The sequence below is a fragment of the Monodelphis domestica genome, chromosome 6 (genome assembly GCF_027887165.1).
Source record: "Monodelphis domestica isolate mMonDom1 chromosome 6, mMonDom1.pri, whole genome shotgun sequence".
In the NCBI taxonomy this organism is placed as follows: Eukaryota; Metazoa; Chordata; class Mammalia; order Didelphimorphia; family Didelphidae; genus Monodelphis; species Monodelphis domestica.
The window spans coordinates 16,312,789-16,338,186 of NC_077232.1; the positions used below are offsets into that span (position 1 = coordinate 16,312,789).

Here is a 25,398-nt window from a genome sequence, read left to right on the forward strand (position 1 = left end):
TGAACATGAAATGTCAATTTCTTAAGGAAATGATTTATCTTTATAGCATTCTATATATATGTGTGTGTGTGTGTGTGTGTATGTATATATATATGTATATGTGTGTGTGTGTGTATATATATATATATATATCCCATTCTAGGTGTTTAAAATAGCCTTAAATTGAACAAAAGGTTAGAAGTGGGAAAGCTCAGAGGGAATGTACTCTTTCTAGTGACTAGACCAGAAAGAAGTGGAAGAATAGTAGAAAGAGAAAGAAAAAATGATAGGATAATATTGAAAGGCCCTAACATCAGGAGAAGGAAGGAATTTGAACTTAATTTAGGTCATAAGAAGTTTCTAGCAGTGGAATATAATGGCCAAAATAGAGAATGAGCATTGAGACCACAATAGCTTTATTTAATGAAGCTAATCAAGTATTTTTTACTAATTTTTTTTTTACTTTACTAAACATTTAATTAAATTTCAGGTCCACTTTCCTGTATTGAAATCCAATCTCTCTTCTAGGAAAAGACTATAAATACATAGCAGCTCATCAACACTTCCACCCTCAAAGAAAAGAGATCATGCCCACTCTGACCAAGTGCTACTAGAATTACAGAATACATGTATGCTCAGCTTTTCTGGGCCTTAATTTTCCCTAAAAAGAGACTCAGAAAATGGAGCGTGTCTATCTATGCCCATGTCCCTCCCCTTTTAGCTTGTCTCCATCTACCAACATGAGCAGCAGGAGTACAACAGAGAGAAAATGAGAGCCAAGGCAGCTTATTTGCAGAGAGGGAAAACGTTACACAGAATCCTTGTGATTTCATGGTGAGATTTGATGGAAATGCCAATGATGATGGAATCTCGTGAATTCTCTGGATCCTCAGAGACCACTTTTAATTTCCCTAGCTAGTATTTCCAAATTGTGACCCTGTGTTGGACAGAGGCAGACACTAATTCAAAGAGAATAGGGTTTAAAGATAAAGGAAAATGTCTCTACTTATGACATATATTTTTGGACAACATCCCTCATATAAACCTCATCATTTTCCTTGCAACTGAAGTCTAAAAAGGGGTTGGAGGGGGGAGAAACCATTCCTTTGCCGCAGGACCACAGGAAAAGCCATTTGGCCATAGTTAAGACTTTTATTAAGACTCCAAGATTCCTCTGCTTCTCAAGTCCTCATAGATAGACTCTCCAAGTCTCCCCTAAGCAGAAAAAGTAAAGATTCGCAGCCTGGCACAAAACAGAATTGCTGTCACTGAGAACTGTTCCTTCTACAGCTCACTAAGCACAAAGTGGAGGCCAATATGGCGTGGTGGTTTTGTTTTGTTTTTTCTAACTGGTGAGTTGGGAGTCAGAAAAAATGACTCATTCATTTTTCTTGGGACACAAAGAAACAACAGCCAATATTTTTACCATGATTGTTTCCAGACTCTCTTAATTATTATAATAAATTAGCAACAGATTAGAGGCCAGGCATGCACCTTCATTTTATTAAGTTAGCAGAAAGTTAGAGATCATATGTCTATAGCTTATGTGTATATTACTACAAACTTAATATATACATACTCTAAAAAATCTATATTTAAAATTCACATAACCCCACTGTGTACAGAGATTACAAAATAAGGGCAGTACTGGAAAGGTTTATTTCTTTAAAATGAATGTTAAAAACATCCTGAGAGGCTCACCAAGGCAAGTTTAAACAATGCCAGCTTCCCAAAGTTTGGAACCAGAGTGGCGAGGATGATATACTTGTTTCGCATTGGCTGTCCTTTAGCTACCTCCTTGGTAATATCTCAAGATGCAAGATAGCCCAATATCTCCAGGGCAAAGAAGGTGACAAACTGCAGAACTCAGAGACAAGATGGGAAAGAGAACCGGTTCCTATGGGGAAAAAATGGAATTAGGAAACATCCTGTTATTGGCTTGTGCTGGTAAAGTAAGGCAAAAATAAAGATTTTCCCCATCTCATTCCAAAAAGGGGATGAACACTTCTCCTCCCACTGTCCCAAACTCTGTACCCATTTTAGAATTAACCTTCCTTTCTTCTTATTTCTCCTCTGGCATGCAACCATGCTATATTAGTATTATCTATATCTGTATGTATCTTTCTTGTAACATACCAGGCATGAAAGTATGGTTGATGTATTGGTATTGTATTACCAGGCACATGGTCAGACCTTGACTTGGCCATGCCTTCTCTGGTTGGAGTAAAGGTCATTAACATAGCGCATGTACTTTCCCTTGGAGCAAACTCATTTGCAAATAGCGGGTTGGATTTACCCAGGCCCCTTGTCATTACCAATTCAACCAATGTTAAACACCTATGCTATGTTATGTATTCATTGAACACCTCCCAATCCACACCTGAATAAAGGCAAAGGAGCCAGTGCTATTCCTCCTCTTGATTCTCTCTTGATCCTCTTGACTATCTTCACTCCCTTGATTCCTGCCTATCTCTCCCTATCTCTATCTAGGAATTCTTACTTCCATGTGTTCTCTTATTTCTCATATTTTCCTTTAATTTTCTAAGGAGAATATTATCAGGAGCAAGCGCTGCTCCCTATATCAATTAACTTGTCTGTGAGTCTTTATTTATCACCCATTTTCCTCAGATTCCCTTATCCTTCTCAGGTTATAACCCACTAAGGAAAATCTTTATATAGCAACCGCTGGATGGATTGTTATATTTCTTGCCTTAAAGTTGGGGATACAGCCAGTGGTTCTATTACCACAGTGAACCGCCATGTAAGGAGATTCCAATATAAGTTAATACCTCCTCTCCAACTTGTGGAGAGAGTCATCCAGAGTCCTAGGAAGGTTCATGATTTGCTGGGGATTATAGAGCCAACAGGCAACAGTAAAAAGACTTGAACCCAGGTCTCCCTAGCTTCAAAGCCAACTCTCTATCTACAAGGCCAAACTACCTCCTCTCCCATTCCTTAAATGAGCTAAACAGATTCCTTGAGGTCAAAAGTCTAAAGCCATAGAGCCGTCTGCCATGAATCTTTCATCCAAGGTCTCTAAGTAGATGCTATCAAGTCTCCTTACCAAGATTGAGTCTCCTGTTCTACAGAGACTTTATGCTTTGCTCCATGGGATCTCACGGAGTGCTTGTCTCCAACAGGAGGGGTCAGGAACACTAGCCTGGTTTCTTATGTCAATAGGTTCTTGGTCTTCTTTGTCTGGTCCAAAAAGATCAGGATTCTCTGTCTTCTGGAAATATTGCAGCCTAAATATAGGAAAATTAGTTCCTCAAGATTACGCTCCACCAAGGAAAATGTATTAAGTGACTACTATAAACAATATCCTAGAGATAAAGAGAGAAAAAGGAAACCATTTCTGACTTCAAGTGTCTTGTTTTTGCCACATACACCACATGCATATGTTGAAATGCTTATAAGAAATAGAGATAGGTATTGTTTTGTGATGGGTTGGAAGTAAATCCTATGGACAGTCATGATTGACTAGAGCTTTGGGGGAAATTAAAGCTTGAGCTTAATTAAGAAAGGAGTGTGCTTCTGAAGTGGTCCTGGAGAATAGGGTACAGGAGGAGGACCAGCAAGAATTTCTGCTCTACTTGATTGTGAAATAATTTATAATAAAAGCCAGAAAAGTGGGTTGAGGTTAAACTTGGAAGGGCTTTAAACTGCAAGGAGCTATTCCATGTTTGGAAATCTGGTCGTGTTCAATTATTCCACAGAAAAATGATTTAGTCCTTCCTTTAGTCTTCTACTTTTCTCAACCTAAAATCTGTCCTCATGGATGCTAAAATTGGACACTGAATACTGGGCATCACTCTTTTTATTTTTAATCTTTACCTTCTGTCTTGGAATCAATACTGTGTATTGGTTCCAAGGCAGAAGAGTGGTAAGGGCTAGGCCATGGGGGTCAAGTGACTTGCCCAAAATCACCTAGATAGGTAGTGTCTGGGGCCAGATTTGAACCCAGGAACTCCCATCTCTAGGCCTGGCTCTCCATCCACTGGGATACCCAATTACCCCCTAGGCATTGCTCTTGCTACTGTCAAATATAAAATCTGAGCTCTCCAAATTTTATAAATTCAAAAGACTGTGAGACATCTTTCCAAAGTAGAATATAAGTGCTCTTTGGGGGGCCTTTTTTCTGTCTCCAGTAGCTAGCAAGAACACTTCGCACCCTAGGATTTAATAAATGCTTGCTGAATTGAAACCTTCATTTTACAAGGGAAATAAAGTGCTCCATCATGCAGCCAATGAAATAGTTTTTCTTCCCCAAATCTGCCCCTTTCTGCCTTCAAATTTAGGATTTCTGTGTGATGGCATCTCGCCTCTCCACTGTCAATCCTACACTTCATTAATGGTTAATGGAAAGAGGAAAGCTTAGTCAAGAAGGCTTTTGAGAGGTGTGAGGAGATTAGTCCAATAATGAGGTGAACATTGACAAACCCCACAGTTATAACACTTACTTGAACACTGTGCAGGCCAAGGAGAATTCACGTGTCACAAGACCAAAAGTGGGATTCTTTGGGGTATAATGGAGACTAACTTTATAGACCGCATGTGTTTCAAAAGTCTAGAACAGAGAAACCATTTAGATGAAATGATTGCAAACTGGTATTTCTTGTGCTCTTGACCCCATCTCCTCCCAAATTTACCTTCTGTGTAACACACCCTCTTTCTCCACAATTTACTTTCATCCTTATTCTATGATCTTCTTACCTATTTGTCAAATGAGTTAAAATTCCCCCAGCTTTAAAAAGCCTTCACTTTAATCAATCATCTCATTCAAGATATATGATATTTATCTCTCATTTCCTCCTCCCTTTTAATTAATTTAATTAATTAATCTCCTCCTCACTTGAAATCTGGCATCTATCCTACCACTCATCCAGAACTGATTTTTTTCCAAGGATATCAATTTTGTAATTAGTAATTAGTAATAAAAAAAATCAATTACGTAATTTAGTAATCAATTACTAAATACACTCACTTTCTCAGTCTTTCCTGATCACTGTAGTGATCTCTGTAGTATTTGACCCAGTTGACAAAATAGGACTTCCTAGCTGGCTCATCATGGTGTTGCCTGTGTCTGCTTCTCATTCTACTGTCCAGTTAATTTTCCTCAGTCTCCTCTTAAAGATCAATCCTGTATGATTATAGCCCAAGACTGTGCAGACTTATCTTCTCCCCCCCACCCCCATCATACCACCTCATGAGTTCAAGTCTCTCCATATATCTGCTTCTACTGTCTAAGTTTCCAACTCTAATCCCTCTCCTGCATTCTAGACTGTCTCTCCTTTAATATTCTATCCAATTACACATTCTAAAACAAAACATCTAGCTTTCCCAGGAAGCCATCACTCTTCCTAATTCTCTGTTACTGTTGAGGGTATTACCCTCTTTTAGAAAATATAGATTTGAAAACTCCCTTTCTTTTTGTCATTTCCTACATCCTCTCACATGCCAAATATTATTGATTCTCCAAAGATATCATTCATCTGTCTTTTCTGCTCTACTCACACAACCTAGTCCACTGATGGCAAGCCTGTGGCACAGGTGCCAAAGATGGCATGCAGAATGCTCTCTGTGGGTACATGACCACCTTTCCCCACCCCTCACCAACAGAGTTCATTATTAGAAAGGCAGAGGGGCTGGGGCAGCTTCTCCCTTCCCCCTCTCCATTGTGTCAGATGACATTTTTTCATCTCTCTCACCCCTCTTCCCAGCAGCCCAATGGGAGCACACAAAGGATAAGATGGGCTGCTTATAGGTGGCTGAGCTGGAGGGGAGCAGAGCTCCTGTTACACCCCTCTCTACACCCCTGAGGACATTCCTCACTTCACACACCCTTTTGCCCAGCAGCTCAATGGGAATGCCTCCTCCCTCCCATGTGGGGTAAAAGGGGGACAGTAAGTTCCTGGCAATCTCAGTGGTGGGGGAGAGGCATGGCCCACATTTTCTGAAGGGGCAGGCACAGCACTATGTCTGGGGGGGGGGGTGGAGATGAGGCCCAGCACTCCATCTCTAAAAGGTTTGCTGACACAAACCTAGTCAACCTAGCAGATTGCTACAATCTTTTTGTCACCAAGATTCATGCTTCTCCTTTCACAACTATCTAATTGAAATTCTGAGAGAATAAATTTCGCTATGGCTCTCCAATGTTCAAGAATGTCCACAGCTCCCTCTTCTTTATGGATGGATCAAATATAAACATTTTCCTGACTTGCAAAGCACTTAATGATCTAGAACCATTACACCAAAGGGATGGAATTACACCCAAGTTAATTTCTGATTCTTCTCCTGGCTACATTCCATGACCCCATCCTAGCTAGCCCACTTCTTCTTAACCACAAATTATATTTCTGTAGGGTGTTCCCAAGGCCAAGAAAAGTCTTCACAGAATCCTTGCCTTCTTCCAAAGCTCTGTTGCTTCCTAGCAAAAATCTGCTTTATCTCTATATCCCCAATATCATATCTTCTACTTATTTTTATCCCCGTGAATAAAATGTATTTAAAAGTGAGAATTATGTGTTTTGCCTCTGTATCTCCAACATCTGATAATCAATTGCTGAATAAATTAATCTCAGAAAAATGAGGGAAAGTGTCCCAAATGAGAAGCCCCTCAATTCCCAGTGGGAAGGCAATAGAATAAGTGCCTTTAGCTCAAAGGCAGACAAGCAGCCTCTGACTCTCCCTCTCAAGACTAAGTCCCTCCTCTCCTGAGGAATGACTTAGTGGTAAGGGTGTCACCTATATAGGGACTGAGAATATCCATGAACTTGCTAGAAATGTGGGGCCAAAGCTTAAGCATCAGTTTTAGTAGTATGTCTAAGAGGACAGGGAAGTCCCTTTGAGGTTGATAATAGAGCAGCTGGAAGAAGTGATCAATAGCCAACATCGGCTTTCATTTGATACTGGGCTTTCCAAACAGAGGCTTTCCTTGAGTGCTCAGTATTTTTTCTGAGGTTTCTGGCATCATGGCATACATCTGATCCAATATTTCTCAATTTGTCCGAGATGACCAAAAAGCAAGAGTTCAGAAAGGCTCTAATCTGGGACTCCCTACATGCACGTGTGTGCACAAAGACACACACACACACACACACACATCCAGAGACAAAATTAAAAAAAAAAACTATTAAACTTGTTCCCAATCTGCTTGCAATTCAGGCAGCCACCTAGCATTTACTGAGATCTTTTAAGTGCCAAGCACTCTGCTAGGTCTAGGGGTACAAAGAAAGGCAAAAGATACCCCAAGGGAAGAATATTATATCATTTGATTCTCAAAAAAAAAAATCTGCCTACCAATGCCCTAAAACTCTATATTTTTACTATGGACATTTAGTAAACAGTGTGAAACTGGATTCCTTAACTGGAACTTTAACTTCCTTGAGGCTTCATTTCCTTAGTAAAATGTGAATGATTTATAAAATAGTTCATGTTAGATGCTATTATCATCCTTATTTTATAGAAGGGGAAACTGAGGCATACAGTGGTTCAATTATTGACCCAGAATCAGAGTCATCACAAAGTATATGAGTATAAATTTAAAGTCATATTTTAGTGTATATAAGTCTGGCATTCTGTCTAGCGTGCTACCTAGCTCAGAACTCCAGTCCTAAAGCAATCTCCCTCAGCCCAATTTTGCAAGTACATAAGCTTGTCAAACTAAAGAAACTCGTCTGCCTGTAGCCATATTGCTGCTCAATAAATGGCAGGTCCTTGGTTCATCATCTCCTCCCCAGGCTGATCCTAAGGCTTTAATTAGAGTATCACCTAGTAGGAAATAAAGATTTTTTTCTTTAATATGTTATGGGAATGCAGAATGGAGGATTCATGAAGAATTGGCTGTTGTGGCCATCTTTTACCTTAATCTGAATCCCACACTCTGACACACTGTAGTGTAGCTCAAATATATTTGGCTTCTCTCCATTAACTTGACAACCTGTCCCAAGCATCAGTTCTTCAGCAGTCACAAGATTGGCAGCACCAAATATATTTTTTTTCACTGACACCCGGAACATGAGAAGACTACATTCCACAGTCACTGGGGAAAGACCAAAGAACCATTTGAGTCTAGCTTTTATTCAAACCATTAGATCAATAAACATTTATTTAGCACCCATTATATGCCAAGCACTGCCCTAAGTAGAAACTAAAGCCAAGGAAGCAGGTGTTTGTAAGGAAAAAAAAGCAACCAAAGACTGGCCCAAAGTAAAGATAGTATGAGGTATCATTTACATAGTGCTACAAAGTTGATCACTGTTTATGTAGTACATGACCTCACTTAGTCCTACAACTGGTGAGCCAGTTTTTATCATCATACCCATTTTCCCCAATCAAGTTTAGACCCAAAAAATGAAGATGATCAGTTTCCTTCCCTCTGTGAGGTATGAAGTTTCAACTGCAGCATATGAGACCAAACTGTTTCTGCACCACTCCCAGCTTTCATTGTTACTAAGGATGGCTCTCCTGAGGAGAAGGGGTTATTTAGAAATAATAATAATAAAGATCTCTCTTTTAATGAAATGTTTGAAAAAACAAATAAAATTAACAAAGTTCTGGTCAATCTAATTGAAAAAAGGAAAAAAGAAAACCAAATTAACAGTATCAAAGATGAAAAAGGAGACCTCACCTCTAATAAAGAGGTGATAAAACAATTCATTAAAAACTATTATATCCAACTATATAGCAATCTAGGTGATATGTATAAATATTTACAAAAAATATAAATTGCCTAGATTAACAGAAGAAATAAAATACCTAAATAACCCCATATCAGAAAAAGAAATTGAACAAGCCATCAAAGAACTCCCTAAGAGAAAATCCCCAGGGCCAGATGGATTCAAGTGAATTCTATCAAACCTTCAAAGAACAACTAATTCCAATATTATACAAACTATCTGACAGAATAAACAAAGGAGTTGTTCTACCAAATTCTTTTTATGACACAAACATGATACTGATCCCAAAACCAGGCAGATAAAAACAAAGAAAGAAAACTACAGACCAATCTCCTTAATGAACATAGATGCAAAAAGCTTAAATAGAATACTAGAAAAAAAAGACTCCAGCAAGTGATCATGAGGGTAATCAGGTGATCATTATGATCAGGTGGGATTTACACCAGGAATGCAAGGATGGTTCAATATTAGGAAAACCATTCACATGATTGACCATATTAACAAGCAAACCAACAAAAATCACACAATTATCTCAATAGATAGAGAAAAAGCCTTTGACAAAATACAACATTCCTATTGAAAACATTAAAAAGTATAGGAATAGAAGGGCCTTTCCTAAGAATAATAAACAGTATATATCTAAAACCATCAGCAAACATCATCTGCAATGAGGATAAACTAGAAGCCTTCCCAATAAGATCAGGAGTGAAGCTATTGTACTTTGTACTAGAAACACTAGCTGTAGCAATTAGAGAATAAAAATAAATTGGATGTATTAGAATTGGCAATAAGGAGACCAAGCTGTCACTCTTTTCAGATGATATGATGGCTTACTTAAAGAATCCTAGAGAGTCAACTAAAAAGCTAGTGGAAATAATCAAAACTTTAGCAAACTTGCAGAATACAAAATAAACCCACAGAAGTCATTAGCATTTCTATATATTTCCAATACATCTCAGCAGCAGGAATTAGAAAAAGAAATCCCATTTTAAATCACCCTAGACAATATAAAATACTTAGCAATCTATCTCCTGAGACAAACACAGGAACTATACGAGCACAACTACAAAACACTCTCCACATAATTAAAACTAGATCTAAATAATTGGAAAAAACATTAATTGTTCATGGGTAGGATGAGTTAATATAATTAATGAAATGTTTTATAAAAATTATTTCCATTTTACTAAGGAAACTAAGCTTCAGGGAGGTAAAGCAAGTCAGTCCCAGGTTTATATTCCTACCACATCTCTGTAGCAGAAAGGCAGGGCTGTAGGGCAGTACTGGATAAATAACACAATTGGATCCTATCTGCCATTCATTCCTATGTGTGTTTTGTCTGAACTACATTAATAACATCTCCAAGAAGGCGAGAATCATGGCTGGCTGATTTTGTTGTCCATATTGCTAATGTCAATATGTCAAGCACAAGGCACTTCCCAATAAGGGAATCAAAAGGATTTGCCAAAGAAAATGCCTTTTTGAACTGAAACAGAGTGAAGTGCTTCAAGGACAAAAGAATAATTTCTACAATAATGGTTTAGAGAAAAACTACTAAGGCTGTAGAATGCCCATCAATGCAACGACTAGCCATGATTAAAGAAAAAAAATAAAGATGAAATAAGCCATTTGCCTCCTGGCAGACAGCTGAACTTAAAATGGCAAAAGAAAAAATATATATATATACACACACATATATATGGCATATAATGTGGATACTACTTTTGATGAACTGTATATAGAGGAATTTGGGGGGTTCCTTTTTTATTTGTTTAATATTTGAGAGAGAGATAATGGGAAAGACAGGTATTAGTCACTTTAAAAAATGAAAATAATAGTTCTTTTAAGGAATAGGTGACTACTACTAAACAGGTCCTAATTCAATACTAAAACTTTGTACTGAACATGGCTATCAAGAGATAAAGAGATGGCCAGCAGCAGCAAAGAAAAAACTCTAATGCCCAATGTAGTCGATATCTTATTTAAGAAACCAGCAAGGCAAAAAAAGTAAATTTAATCCAAGAGTGAAATTTGAAAAATACAAAAATGAAGAGAATATACATCACTAGTGAGCAACCAGATTGTACCTAACACTTTGAGACTGGAGAATTGAGTGATAAAGCAGTATTTGTATGATAGAATGAATTTGAAGATGGGGAAAGTGGAGGAAGACAGAGGAACAAGAAGAATAGTGGAACAGTATGGCACTTAAGAAATACACAGGGGGAGCCAGCTGGGTGGCTCAGTGGATTGAGAGCCAGGCCTAGAGATGGGAGGTCTTGGGTTCAAATCTGGCCTCAGACACTTCCTAGCTGTGCAACCCTGGGCAAGTCACTTGACCCCCATTGCCTAGTCCTTACCTTACTCTTCTGCCTTGGAACCAATACGCAGTATTGATTCTAAGATGGAAGGTGAGGGTTTAGAAAAAATACACAGAGGCTAGGCAGAAGGCAATAGGAAAATATAGAAAGAAAAAATTCCAAGTAAAGCATGAGTTTTGTTGACTGATTAGACATGAGAAAGATTAAGATCAAGTGAGGAGAACAAAGTTTGAAAGAAGAGTGTGAGATAATTGAAGATACAAGAGAGTTCAAGAAAGAGACTCATTGTTAAGAAGAGGAGAAATATCAATGACCTGACCAGGCAAATCCTGTAATGGGCAAGAGGACAACCAAAGAGAAGGATATGGCCAGCAACTGGGGGAAAAAAAATAAACTCGACCTTAAATTAGAAGAAATGCTTGGAAATATAAATATGGAATTAAGCCCCTGAGACATAATATATGAGGCTATTAAAATCAAGTGCTTCCCCTAAGAACAAGGAGGGATGCAGAAGAACAAGAAATAATCCCCAGAAGGAACAGCTCTCATAAAGAATCAGTAGAAGGAAGAATAGTAAAGGATATCATCCATCTGACTTGGCAAAAAACACTTTCCATCAGCTAAAAAATAAACAAAAACAAAGAACAACTTGAGTTCAGAGGCAACAATATAAAAAAGTCAAATTGTCATCTTACTATAGCTCACAGAAAGCCAAGCACCACTCTGAATTAATAAGAGCTTAACAACGCAGCAGCACTCATTTAAAACAGAGACAAATAACAAAGAAACAAAATTCACTCATTTACCTGGTTCATCATTAGCCCAAGTTAGGCAAACTAAAAGGCACAGCACTCCTAATACCAGAAGGGATTTCATTGTAATAAATCCCAGAGCAAGGCTGCTGACCTCAAAACAAAATAGGAAGTTGAGAAAGGGGCTAACACTTCATAGGATTTTATACTTGATTGTCCCCCTCAGGTGTTTCCAATGATCTCCCTCTCTCAGCTCAAGGAAGTCTCCACTGCCTGGGGAACTTGGAGCTCTTCCTTATAAAATCAGGTGTTCAGAGTTAAAGGGCTTAGTAACAAAAATCTGCCTCTTGGCAGTGTCTGTAGAACTGAAGCTTCATGAGGGAAGTAGATTTCCTGGGATCTTCACACTACCTAGTAAGGGATCATACATAGGGAAATATAAAATAGAGACACAATAAGTATATTTGCCCTCTGTACCCTGTCTGGTATATGATAGGGAGGAAGAAAAATACTAGAGTTCATCAGAAAGAAAACATCAGATGAATTCTATGATGTGTGAATTTTAGATTCATTCCACCCTGATTAGTCTTTAGAATTTTAGCAAACAGAAATGTATACACCCCCACTTAAGGATTAAGTATGGGGGAGGAAGGTCTATGACCCGGGTGTGCTAGCAAGTGACAAATCAGAAACAACTGACTGACTCCCTGGGCTACCCAAAAGCCAAGTTTAAGCCACCATCAGTACATGTGAGACACAGGAAGTGATGCAAAGAACTGTCTTTATAATTCTCATCACTTCCTGTGAGAGGGACCTGTTGGTGGAACTTGACTTAGAGAAGCTCCAGTGTGAGACCTCAGACTGCTTCCCTTAGCCGATCACATGGTGAGTAATAAGACTGGCTCCCTTTTACTTGGCTTTTCCGGAGGCAACAGCTTCTAGAAAAGCCCCTTGCTGAGGCCTCTGAATTCCTGCTGGGTTCAAACCAGGCTGGGGCAGCTATCCTTCCTCCCTCTCTCCCTCCCTCTCCCTCTCTCTCCCCCTCTCCCTCTCTCCCTCTCTCTCAATTTCTTCCTTCTATTGTAAATAAACCACCATAAAATTCCATTCAGGCTTGAGTATTTCATTGGGATTTAGAATTTAAATCCCTAGCGACCAACTAAAATATATTCAGTGTCAACCATAAATTTTATCCTTAATAGTCAACATTTCCCATAACGGTTAAAAACTAAATACATAAACTATTTCTCCCTATTTGAAAGGTTAGGAAAACTGACATCTTTCTAACATTCTATGAGTATTATTTTTTTATTTATTATTATTTGTTTGAGTATGAATGAGTATGACACATACCCCCCACTACTTAAAATGCTTATATATTTTCTATATATTTCTCAGTGTAAATGTTGCTTTTCAATTTTTTCTTTCAGGGAATGGAGCATAACCTTAAGAATAAATATTTTCTTATTTTGTATTTCTACCACAGTAACCTATTTAGTGCTCTGAATATAAAGGGCATTTACTGTATGCTTATGAATTGAAATGTCTTAAGATTTCTGGATCACACTATTCACAAGTTGAAGAACTGGAATCTCTTTCATCAACACAACCACTCAAAAATCACCAAAATAAGAACTGAGTCTAGAAAATAACTTATTTACTTAGTATCTGCTCCCCTACCTGCCCCAATGCTCTAGAATGGGAGCACAGGAACTTGTGCATTAAGAACTATTCTGCAATTATATGGTTACTTCTGCTATCTCTTCCCTGGGTTTCACATTACACTTTGGTGGAAATAAGCAGCTGAATTCCATTCTGCCCACCCCAACCCACTAAATGCTATACAAAAATGGTAGAGGCATAAAAGAACAGAAGTGTGCTCTACTTAGGGTTTCAACTTGCTACTATAGGGACACTTAGCCAGAGAAACAAAAAATAGAGAGAGCAGAAGACCTGAAGAAAATGGGAGGAGCATCATTTAGGGGAAGTGTTAGTCTGTGGGGAGCCAACAGACACTCACTAGTTGACATGGTCATAGTGGGAAGCCGGGAAACTGCAAAACAGTCCCCCAAGAACAAAAGCCCCCTTCTGTGACTTCTCTCTCTTCAACTCTCCCTACTAATAGACTTGTTATGATCATTGTTTCCTCCCCAATACAGGAGAAATAATATGAAAGCAAATACTTATAGGACCAATACATATATATCCCACCTTAATCCCCCCAGATTATTACCCTAAAAGATTACATTTACAGAATTAAAACCTAAGATAAAAACTACCCCTCCTTTTCCTCTTCACAGAGTTACATTCACTCCCATTACAAGCCAGGCAAGCCAAGAACATTAATCACCTTCAAGACACACTCCACTGAATTCTGTTTATGGACAGAAACCAGGCAACATTGCCAGGTGCTTTAAAGTAACACAAGAAAAATAGAACTTATAAATTGAGGAAAACCCCAAATTTGGTATGTCATTAAATTGCCCTCTAACCTTGTACCTAGCTACAAATTGTTTTGTTACCCATCTCCTAAGTAATTGTGATTGATTGTGAAAGCTGACCAAAAGTAACAATGATTCTTCTAGATCAGGGAGAACTAGCAACAATGTTTTGTTAACTATATCCTTGGGCTATGTGTATGTTGTTAAGTGCTATGGAAGCACATATGTAGAAAATTGATTGTGTGCCAAAGAAGTATGTACTTGAAACCCTATATAATAAATGAACCTCTGTGCTATGGCAGAACACTGTGTGATGCCTACACATGTGGGCCTGAGCACACAGTGTCTCTCATCTCCATTACTCATCCAGATTGTCACACTTAGATGGAGTAACCTCGGACCCTCAGAGAGACCACTGGGTGGCTCTCCTTAGTCTTCTCAGAAGTCTCTTGGAATAAGAATAGAAAAGTATATTACCTAATTTAAGAAAAAACCTAGACACTGTGTGGGATTGCCCTGGGAAATTCACAAAAGGGGAAAGAGTAAGAAAGTGAGCAAAAGAGGAATATAGAGGGAAAAAATTGGAATTACCAAACCTCTCAAGAAAAAGATCTATTTAAAAACCTTGAGCATAAGCATATAAATAGATGGGGCAAATATTAAATAAAGGGGAAGATGGTAACCAAGATATCTAAACAAGAATAAATATCTCAGAATAAATATTTCAAGGCATAGGAAATTAAACCAATACCTGATGGGGAAGAGGACATAAAAGATTCCCAAAAGAGCACAGAGTCACTGAATTGTAAAAGAATAAATAAATAAATAAATAAATAAATAAATAAATAAATAAATAAATGAATGAATGAATGAATGAATGAATAAATAAATAAGAGAAACAGAGACAGAGAGATTGGTAAAGAGAAGAGAGATGAAGACTATGAGAAACTATGTCCTAGAGCAGCAATGGCAAAGTATTGGCACATGTGAAGAGCCAGCACTCAGGGAGCTGTTCCATTCCCCCTCTTCCTAGAACCCCAAGACATTTTTGCATATCCCACCCCTCTGTCCAGCTGCCCAAAGTGAGCACTTCCTCCCTCTATTGTCTTGTATACACCACTTTCTTTCTTGTGATACTTCCACCACTGTAGTACATCACCTAATGCCTAAACTACTGTTTTAGTATAAGTTGCCCTCCCTTCCTTAAGTCTCTCCCTACTCAAGTCCATCTACACTCAGTTACTGAAGTGATCTTCCTAAATCACAGGTTTGACAATGGCATCTCCTGACACACACAAACACACACAATTCCAAAGGCTCCCTATTTCCTCTAGGATCAAATATTAAATCCTCTGATTTTTAAAGCCCTTCATAACCTACTCTTTTCCTGTTTTTCCAAGCTGTTGACCTTTTACTCTGGTTAACATCCTGGTGATGCTGGTCTTCTTGCTATTCCTTCTAAAAAAAAACCACATCTCCCTACATAGTGCACATTCATTGACTGTCCACCATGCCTGGAATTTTCTTCCTGGTTTCCTTAAAATCTCAGCTAACATGCTACCTTCTACAAGAAGTCTTTCCAGGGTTTCCTTAATGCTGGAGCCTTCCTTTTTGAATTATCTTCCATCTATCTAGTAGTTATTTTCTACATAAATAATTATTTGTATATTGTCGAACCCAATAGAATGTGAGCTCTGAAGTCAAGTGCTATGTTTCCTTTTTATATCCACAGTGTCTGTCACATATTAAATGCTTGATATATGCTCATTTATTATTTGTTTGCTTTATGGAGAAGGTGAGTAGAATGGGATTATGTATGTAAATACACTCCTATAGCAAGGAGAAGCTCTACCTCTTCCTCTGAAGCAAGGATGAAAAAGAGATAGTGGACGAAGGCTTCTGGTTAGAGGAGGAAGAAAAGAGAAGAAAGAGAATTTGGCAAAAATTGCCTCTGTTTTCTAAAATATGAGGCATGGTTCTAGGGTTAGGGAGCTTGTCATGGAGTGTTTGAAAGAAATTTAAAGGTTTTGAGAAGCCATGATGCATTGGAAAGGCATATATGTATATATGTATAAGTGTGTGCATGTATGAAATAATCCACACATAATTGTATGTATGTTTATGTGGTTATGGTACATCTAGATTATTCATATAGATATGTAGATATATCTTAGAATGGGGGAAGGAGTTGAGGAAGAAGAAAGACTCTGCAAGATAGCATGTACTATATTATCTGTTCCCAGCCTATAAAATTTCATCTCCTGCATTAGTACCTTTCAGAAGGATGTCCCCCATTCCTGAATTGCCTTGGATAGCTCCTGGAACCCTTAGTTTCCTCCAGCACCTTTTTAAACATCACCTCCTACCCAAGGACTTTATACTGACTGAGTGTGTAAATGTTATTCATCATCACCAATAGAATGTCATTTCCTTGTGGACAAGGATCGTTTTCTCATCTTTGAATCTATAGCACCAAGCACAGTACCAGATATAAAAGAAGTCCTTAATGAGTTTTTGTTGGACAATGGGAAATATAGAGAAAAAGGTATGGAGATTGTTATATCATCTGCAAAAAGAGATAGTTTTATTATCTCTTTGCCCATCCTGATTCATTCTACTACTTTTTCTTCTCTTATTGCTATTTCTAGTATTTCTAATTCTATGCTAAATAATATTGGTGACAAAGACATCCCTGTTTCATTCCTGATCTTACTGGAAAGGCTTCCAGCTTATCCCTGTTAGAAATAATTCTTGCTGAGGGTTTTAGGTAGAGGCTTAATTTCATTTTAAGAAAATCTCCATTTACAGCCAGACTTTCCAGTGTTTTTAATAAGAATGAGTGTTGGGGTTTGTCAAACACTTCTTCTCCATCTGCTGATAAAACCATGTGATTTTGACTACTTTTCTTGTCAATATAATCAGTTATGTTGATAGTTTTCCCTATATTAAACCATCTCTGCATTCCTGGTATAAATTCTGTTTGGTCCTAATGTATAATCTTTGTGATATGTTGTAGTATTCCAAGTAGTATTTTTCATCCGTATCCATGAATGAAATTGGTCTGTAATTTTCTTTCTCTGTTTTTGTTCCTGGTTTAAGTATCAACACCATATTTGTCTCATAAAATGAACTTGGTAAAACTTCTTCATATATTTCAAATAGTTTATCTAATATTGGAATTCATTGATCTTCAAATGTTTGATAGAATTCACTTGTACATCCATTTGGTCCTCTGTTTTAGGAAGTTAATTTATGACCTATTCAATTTCTTTGTCTAAAACAGGTTTATTTAAATAGTCTACTTTCTTCTCTGATAAGACTAGTGTTATAAGGAAAAGTTAAAGTTAAGGAGGAAAGTATGTGTTTGCACAGGGCAGAAGGATGGGACAGCAGAGTAAGAAATTCTGGAATTCTGCAAGGGGAGTTAAGCTGTTGCTAAAGAATAGTTGGCCTTGGGTTAGGGCTATCCCTCTGGTTTACCTGGAGGGAACTAGCTGCCTTTCCTTTCTGGCTGGTTTCTATCTGGCCTTCTCCAGCTTACCTACTTCCCTGCTGGCTTGATTGATATCTACAGGGCTTCCTGGTGTGATCCTGAACTGTCTGGGCCATCTGTCCTTGAAATTTGGTCTGGGATCCTTTTGGATCCAGGACCTCTTTCTGGGTCCCGTCCTGCATAACTGACAAATCCACTATCTCTAATATCACCCCACCAAAAGTGGGGTTGGTTTTGGTTAGTGAAGGTCTATTTACATTAGAGTCTGGGTCAAACTACACTGAATCCAAGAATACTCCTGGTTACAGGACATTAACATCTGGAGGGGTTTTAGGTAGTTGTCCTTAGTTTAGATTTATCCAAATCCCCTTTTGACCTTCCCTTGACTAATAAATCCCTCATCTATTACTGTTATAATCTAGACCGTGTTTGTTACCTCAGGACAGGCTTTGCTTGGACTGGGCTTGTCCCAAAGTTATTTTTCTGATATTGGTTCTACATTTTAACATCTAATCCCATCCCCAAACCACCAAACTATTACACTAGGCAGTTTATAGTATTGTTATAAATTCGTTCATTTCACTTACATGTTAAATTGGTTGGCATATAATTTGGGCAAAATAATTTCTAATAATTGCTTTTATTTCATCTTCATTGCATTATGGTCTGCATAGGATACAAAGGATACATTTATGGTAAGGAGACTGAATATTCGGTTTAAAAAAAGTCCATGCAACCATTGTTCTAGCACTAGGCACAGGACTGAATCTGGCAATTCCATTACCCATTACCCAGTTTTAGGTCATAGTTCCAGATCAGAAAGGAGTCATTGCAGTTACGAGGAAACAGGGGCCCTTAGTACTAGGACAGAGATAAATAGGGCCAAGATCAGAACTCTATCCATATCACTGCAATTAGAAGCAAGGAAAACTTAAAATCCCCCAAATTAGTTATAGAAGTAGTAGGATATAAAATCAGAAAATCAGCCAGGTACTACCCAACCCCAGAGGTAAACAAAAGTCCAATGCTAACATAAAATCCAAAGTCAAGAAATAGGCTGGGAAAATGAATAAACAAAAAAAATAATAATAACAACCTAGCCATAGTAATCTTCTCTGGTGACAAGAAAGCTTAAAATACAAACTTAGACAATTATTTGAACACTAGAAAAACCTTAAAGACAAATGTATATTGAATACAAACCCAGAAAGAATTTCTAGAAAAGCTAGAGTTTAAAAAGATTTTAAAAAACATTCTAAAAATCAGACAAATAGAAAAAAGAAATGAGAGCAATTTAAGAAATTTATGAAAGGAAATTGTCAGCTTGGTAAAAGAGCTTTGGTTTTTAAAAAAGCATTTAAAATGCATTCTTTAAAAACAAAAATTGGTCAAATGATAAGTAAAAGAGTTGTAGAAAATACATAAAAATCAGAAGTGATCAATTGTAAAAAGAGGTATAAAACATCACTGAAGAAAATAACTTCTTACAAATTAGAATTGGTCGAGTAGAAATTGGAAATTCCATGAGACATCAGGAAACAAAAAAAAATTAAAAGACTGAAAAAATAGAAAATGTGAAATATCTAAAAAGCAACTGAAATAGAAAAAGATCAAGGACTGATCATTTAAGAATTATTGAACTATCTGAAGGACAAAAAAAGAGCCTACACATCATATTTCAAGAAATTATCAAGGAAGACTGCCTTGATATCTTGAAACCAAAAGGCAAAGTAGAAATTGAATGAATGTGCTGATTACCTCCTGAAAGAGATTCCAAAATGAAAACTACATGGAATGTTGTAGCCATATTCCAGAACTCTTGGGTAGAGGAGAAAATACTGAAAGCAGCCAGAAAGAAGATACTAAAATACTATTGATCCAGTGTCTGTGGATCACAGAATATTTAACAGCTGCCAACCTAAAGTAGCAAAGGTCTTGGAATGTGAACTTTGAGAAGGTAAAGAAGCTAGGATTACAACCAGAAATAGCATACTCCCATAAAACTGAATATAATACTGTGGTGGGAAGGGGATTTGAATGGGCATTTAATAAAACAATACTATCAACCATTCCAGATGAAAAGTTCAGAAATGAATAGAAAATTTGGCATTCAAAGATAAGATTCGAGAGAAACAAAGAGATAAACCTGAAAGAGAAATCAAAGGGGGTAAGTGTAAATTGTCTACATTTCTACTTTGGAAGATAATACTTGTAACTATTAAGAACTTTATCTAAATTATTAGTGTAATTAGGCACCTATATAGAACTCATAGGCATGAGTTTATTCTGTTAGGATGATATAAAAACATAATGAAAGGAGAAAAAAGGACTGAGGAGGAAGTGGAAAGGAGCTTTGGGAAAGCTGTCAGCTGTCTTACAGAAGAAGAATACAAGGAAAATGTTTTACAATGGAGAGGAAAATGAGGAGGGGGGTGAGGGAATGCCTGAATGTCATTTTCATCTGAACTGGCTGAAAGAGGGAAGAATATGTACACATATACTTTCAGGTACAGAAATTAATCTTGCACAAGAGAGTTAGGAGGTAACAAAGGCTAAGAAAGATGGAGTGGGGTGATAAATGGGAAAGTTAATTAAGGAAGGTAGTAGTCATAATCAAAATAGACAGAAAGTATAAAATACTTGGGAATCTACCTGCTAACACATACCCAGGAACTATATGCATATAATGAAAAAACACCTTTTAGACAAATCTAAGACAAGTCTAAGCAACTAGAAAAATATTCATTGTTCCTAGGTAGCCTGAACAAGTATAATGAAATTTAAAATTCTGCATAAATTGATTTATTTATTTAGTGTCATGCCAAACTATGAAAGAATTATGTTGTTCTTTTTTTAATTGTTCTTCTTCTATTCTGATTTTTAGAAAAGAAATGAGAGCAATTTAAGAAATTTATAAAAGGGAATTATCAGCTTGGTAAAAGAGCTTTGGTTTAACAAAATTTTTCTAGAAGAACAAAAGGTCAAGAATATAGAGGGAATCAATAAAAAAGAGGGATGATGGAAGGTAGTCTATCAATACTAGACTTTATACCACAAAGAAGTAATCAGCAAAACAATCTGGTATTGTATAAAAATAAAGTAGTTTATCAGTAGAATACATTAGGTACAGAGCATACAGAAGTAAATGATCATAACAATTTAGTGTTTGATAAATCTAAAAATCTAAACTTTGGGGGCAAGAACTTTCTATTGAAGTTTTTTAATTAAAAATAAAAACACTTGCTGGAAAAAGTGGGAAACAAACTGGCAGAAATGAATCATAGATCAATATCTCACACTTATACCAAGATAAGGCCAAAATGGGTACATAATTTAAACTTTAAAGAATGATATAAGCAAATTAGAGGAGCATGAAAAATTATCTGTCAGGTTTATGAATAAAGGAATTTATGAACAAGAGATCATGGGAAGTAAAATGATTTTAATTAATGAAATTAAAAAGTTTTCACAAAAATTAAAACTCTGGCTAACATAACCAAAAAGGAAAATGATTAATGTTGGAGGGGATGTGGGAAATTTGGGACCATAATACACTGTTTATGGCACTGTGAACTGGTAGAACCATTCTGGTGAGCACTATGGAAGGAGGCTCAAAGACCCAAAACTATGCATATGCCTTTCATCCAACAATACCACTACTGGGTCTATCTCCCAAAGAAATCAGCAATCAGATAAGGGAAAAGGACTTACCTGTGCCAAAATATTTTAACAGCTCTTTGTGTAGTAGCAAAGAATCAGAAACTTGGGAGTTGTCCATCCTTTGAAGATTGGATGAACAAGTTGTAGTATTTGGTTGTAATGAAAATACTATTTTACCATAAGGAAAAAGATGAGCTCAGAAAAAACTGGAAAGACTTATATGAAATGCTGCAAAGTGAAGTGAGAATTAGGAGAACAATAGATACAGAAATATTATACAACAATCAACTGTGAAGTACTAAACTAATCAACAAAGCAAGACTCTAAGATAACAAGGGAATCATGAAGAAAATGCTATCCATAGCCAAAGGAACTAATTGGAATCTGAGTGCAGATCAAAACATGCCATCTCCCACTATATATACTTCATGAGATTTCTGTTATTTGTCACATGTGTCTATTATCATGACATGAGCTATATGGAAATATATGTCACAGGAAAGTATGGATATAATCTGTATCAGATTATTAATCACCTCAAGGGGAGAGGAGGGAGAGAGAAAATCTGGATTTTAAAATGTCAAAAACAATTGTCAAAATTTGTTTATACACGCAACTGAAATAGAAAAAAAAATTTTAAGCATTTGCACAAACAAAATCAATGCAGCTAAAATTAGAAGGAAAACAGAAAATGGGAGGGAGGGGTTTAATAGCAAGTTTTGCTAATAAATACCTCATTTCTCAAAAACATAGGGAATGAAGCCAAGTATATAAAAACAAGGTCGATTCCCCAGCTTATAAATAATCAAAGAATGTAAGCATGCAGGCTTTAGAAGAAGGTTTTAGAAGAAACCTATCAGTAGTTAAAGGGGAAAATGCTCTAAATCACTAATAATTAGATGAATGAAAATTAAAATAATGCCAAAGTGCCATCTTACATCTATCAGATAGTCTAACATGACAGAAGAGGAAAATAGCAAATGCTGGAGTGGATGTGGTGGGTGGAAGGTACACTAATGCACTGTTGGCAAAATTGTGAATTGATCTAACCATCCTATAGAACAATTTGAAACTATGTCTAAGGATCTATAAAATTACATGCTCTGACTCAGCAGTAGTGCTATATGAGGTCTATACCTCAAGAAGATCAAGGGGGAGGAGGACGCAAATGCACAAAAATATTTATTACAGGGGACAGCTGGGTAGCTCAGTGGATTGAGAGCCAGGCCTAGAGATGGAAGGTCCTAGGTTCAAATTTGACCTCAGACACTTCCCAGCTGTGTGACCCTGGACAAGTCACTTAACTCCCATTGCCTAGCCCTTACCACTCTTCTGCCTTGGAGCCATTACACAGTATTGACTCCAAGCTGGAAGGTAAGGGTTTAAAAAAATAATAATAATAATATTTATTACAACCCTTTTGTGGTGGCAAAGAATTAGAAACCAACTTATCTGTAGAATGGATAAACAAGCTATGGTATAGAATAGTTATTTATTATAAGAAATAAAGTATGGTTTTAGAAAATTCTTACATGAAATGATATAAAGTGAAATAAGTAGAATAGGAAATTGAGGTATATGGGAACAGCAACATTGTAAAAACAGCAAACCAAAAAAACTGTGAACTACTTAGAAGTGGAGATCAATGCAATGATCCCCAGAACTCCAAAGGACTTGTGATTAAAAAGGCTATCCACCTTCATATTGACAATTTGTGGGCTCAGAATGCAGACTGAGGTATATTTTTCCTTTTCCCAGAACATAGCTAATAAAGAAATATTTTTGTATGCTTTCATGAGGCAGAGGAAGGCGCGAGGGTTTGTATGATTTGGGGAGGGCTAGAGGAAGGAGTCTGGAGCTGAAAATAAAAATATTTTTAAATGTACAATCGATTAGGAAATCCTAACCCTGATCGATTGGCCTTTGTCCCCTTCTACCCCGATGCCTTCAGATTCCTAATTTCCAAGAGTTTACCTCTGCCACTCCACAAGCAATTATTGAACACTGTTGGTTAGATGCCACACAAATATGTCTTTATGTATGTAGCTACCACAGTCAGCTCCTAAAACACAAAAAAGGTAAGCATGTCCCTGTGGAACTAAAGGGCAATAGCCTTTTTCACAGAATATAATCTGCAAAGCTAGAATTTTTAGCCCTCTATTTTACCTATCTCTTCTAGCCTTCTCACAGCTTCTCCCTGCGGTGTATAAACATTCCTTCTAAGCACACTAACCTCCTCTTTCTTATCTCCCCATACTTGCCATCACAACTCCAGCATTTGTGCATTCAGTCTGCCTCCGAGGATTGCAATGTCCCTTCTCTTCCCAGTTGTTTCTGAGCACCATCTCCTTTCTTCAAAGCTACTTTGTGTCCTACATCCCCCAGAAGGCTTTTACTGTTTGCGGTTATCATTCTCTTCCTCCTAGTACAGTTTAAGTAAACGCAAGGTACACCTTTGAGAAAATGGAAAAGTCTTGAGAGCAGGAGTTATTCTTGTTTGTCTTTACATGGCTCATGTTCTAGAATGTTGTTTTCATTGGTAAATTCACAAACAAGTCCTTCCATCTATGAATTCAGATCAGGAATAGTTCTAAGTCTATAGTCAATGAACTGTCTTAGCTTCAAAGTAAAGTGACTTGCTCAGAGTCACCCTATCAGCATGTATCAGAGGCGAAATAAATTCAAGTCACCCTAATTCCAAGGTGTGCTCAGGCTGCAGATCTGAGCTCTCACTCAATATTCTAGTCTCTTAATAAGGGTGTGTTGAACTTGATTGCCCGTAGACACCAGACAACTGAAGAAGAGATGTGGGGGACTTCAACCTTAAGACAGAGACCCTGGGAATGGAATATGGATGGAAGGAATGAAAAGCTAGCTTTGTCAGTCTTCTGCTCCCTTCTTCCAGGAATAGGAGACCCAACAGGAGTCTATTTATGCCCTCGCTTCCAAAGTTATTGTCACAAACAGGAACCACTTTTCTTTCAGCCATGTATTTCATTGATAAAGGTAAGAAGTTAAGACAATCTCTTGACCCTACTAGAATCAGCTTTTCAGCCTTTGGGATAAAACAAGAACCCAGCTTTCAGTGCCTATTGTTTGGAGCCATTTTCTCCAAGGATTTTTCTAGAGTTCTTAATCTCATTTTTGATAGATCTTGATACGCCTTAACTTCCTTTCCCCCTTCTTCTATCACTCCCACCCTTTCCCTGCAGCTGTGGAAGCTGCAAAACAAAGGCAGGAGTTCCACCTGATAAGACACTGTTACTTCCCATGCTGGATTCCCATGATGGATTCATTTTCTGGATTTATACTGTCTATACTATGCTAGGGACTACAAAATCATGGGAACCAACAGCCTCCCCCCAAAACGGCCAATGAGATAAGTCCCAGATTACCTAATCCCTATACCCCTAACTATCCCAAACCCATAAAAATCGATGTCTCCTCCTGCCCAAATGAGACCCTCGGCTAGCTCTCTCAGCTTTGGGTCTCCCCTTTTCTGTCTTTGCAGTGCCTGACAAACTTTGCTGAATCACCCTACTGCAGTCTCATATTGCTTATTGTGTCAGACCCCTGTCAACCAGGACTGACAATCTTTGGGAATTTTTTTTTGTTTTCTTAAATATTTTGATAGCTATCTTTCAAAGTAATTGATTTTCTTTGTAGTTTATGTATTTTATCTGGAGCATTTGGAAACATGACCTTGTGAGAAAGGATTCATAGGTGTCACCAAACTGACTTTTTGTCCTTGAGGTCTATTCTCTGATCTGTCATGCCATGATAAACAAATGATATAGGTCTTCCAAACCAGCTTCACAGTTGCATAATTGAAAATCCGTTACCCTAAAAAACTACATTTCCCAGGAGCCCACTGACTTCCTGTCATTACATACTTCCTGTAGACAGGGGATAAATTCAGTGGACATGCCTGCTCTGGCTCTCTTTGGCTTCCTATTAGTGACCATGGTGATAGTAAGAGGGGTTTTGAACAGGCTGATTAGCCATGGCCAAGTGGTGTTTTTTTTTTATTTGTTACCTTTTTATTCCTTTACTTCTAATAATCATTAACAAATC

At 37.4% G+C, this 25,398-nt stretch overlaps 1 protein-coding gene across 1 annotated transcript; it reads right to left on the reverse strand.

Annotated features, from left to right (window-relative positions):
- Positions 1–449: 449 nt before the first annotated feature.
- LOC103092868 (oocyte-secreted protein 3-like) lies at positions 450–11,979 on the reverse strand. The gene is made up of 5 exons (XM_007497550.2): positions 11,785–11,979; positions 7,842–8,020; positions 4,440–4,546; positions 3,044–3,224; positions 450–1,876 (listed from the first exon to the last, which is right to left on the reverse strand). Exons 1-4 carry the CDS (start codon positions 11,852–11,854, stop codon positions 3,074–3,076), a joined length of 507 nt encoding a protein of 168 aa, XP_007497612.2. The 5' UTR covers positions 11,855–11,979; the 3' UTR covers positions 450–1,876; positions 3,044–3,073.
- Positions 11,980–25,398: the final 13,419 nt, after the last annotated feature.